Source organism: Trichosurus vulpecula, chromosome 1, assembly GCF_011100635.1.
Source record: "Trichosurus vulpecula isolate mTriVul1 chromosome 1, mTriVul1.pri, whole genome shotgun sequence".
NCBI lineage: Eukaryota > Metazoa > Chordata > Mammalia > Diprotodontia > Phalangeridae > Trichosurus > Trichosurus vulpecula.
The window spans coordinates 3,266,090-3,267,252 of record NC_050573.1 but is presented as its reverse complement, the minus strand read 5'-3'; the positions used below and the strand labels follow the sequence as shown (position 1 = coordinate 3,267,252).

The 1,163-nt window shown below is 52.9% G+C and overlaps 1 gene segment (V, D, J or C); it reads right to left on the bottom strand.

Moving 5' to 3' along the window:
- Window positions 1-355: 355 nt before the first annotated feature.
- LOC118834157 lies at window positions 356-954 on the bottom strand. The segment is given in 2 exon segments: window positions 356-735; window positions 875-954. Coding segments are annotated over 2 exon segments (426 nt in total).
- Between the last annotated feature and the right edge of the window lie 209 nt (window positions 955-1,163).

Genomic DNA, 1,163 nt, shown 5'->3' with positions numbered 1-1,163 from the left:
AGAGGGCTGATGCTGCTTGACTGAAGTTTCATGGGAAAATGGACTCCAGGAAGGGATTTCAGATCCAAATCTTTCATTTTTTTTTATTAAGGAAAATGAGACACTGAGTGGATAAAACTTGGCAAATGACATGGTTGGTAAACCTCAAAGACAAGATTTGGACCCAGAGTTTCTGATTCTAAAATCCATGCATTCCCCACTGTAGCACTCCATACTTATTTCCAAAGAGGAGGTGCCTGATCTAGATCTTGGCCCGGGAAGCTGGATTGTGTCTCCTCTTTCCTGTCCCTCCCCCAGGTGTCAGACCATGGATCTGCCCACAAAGAGCAGCATTGACACCCTGGTGGTCAGTGCATTACCAACGGAACAGAGAAGTGGAGCCCAGGGGTTTTTGTCTCACTTCCCCATAGGCCTGGATCACTGTGTTATTGCCACTAGAGTCATAGGAGCTACAGTAGTAGTCAGCCTCATCCTCAGCCTGGAGACCAGAGATGGTCAGGGAGGCAGAGTTGGCTGAGGTGTCTTTGGAGCCAGAGAATCTCTCTGGGATCCCCGAGGGATGGTTACTGTAGCTATAGATGATGAGCTTGGGGCTCTGGCCCTGGTGCTGTTGGTACCAATACACATAGTAGCTATCAATGTTGCCACTGCTTCGAGCGCAGGAGATTGTGACTGATTGACCCAGAGACCCGGACACTGATGCTGGCTGAGTCAGAACAAACTGGGCCCAAGCACCTGGAAAGACAGAGAAAGAGAGCTGTGAGTCAGGGGCTGGGGACCCTCTCTCTTCACCCTCCTCACCCAGGAGAGAGAGAGGAGACAGCCCCTCTGGGCCCTGAGTGCCCCCTTTCTCACAGACCCCTGAGGCTGGCACCTTGGCAGAGAGTGAGGAGGCTGAGCAGGAGAGAAGTCCAGGCCATGGTGGAGAAGCCCCCAGAGCTCTGCTCCCTGAGGTCCCTCAGCTGGTGCTTGACTCTACCAAGTCTCTCCTCCCTTTTATCCATCTGACAACCCTTCATGCAAATCTGCTCTTTGTCTCCCACCCCAGTCATGGTCCCTGGTCTAAGGCTAGAGACAGGAGGACTGTGGTAGGAGGAGGGGATGGCTACCAGCACAGAGGCTCTGACTATGGGAGGGGCTCTTCCCGTGGGAGGGTCTCAACA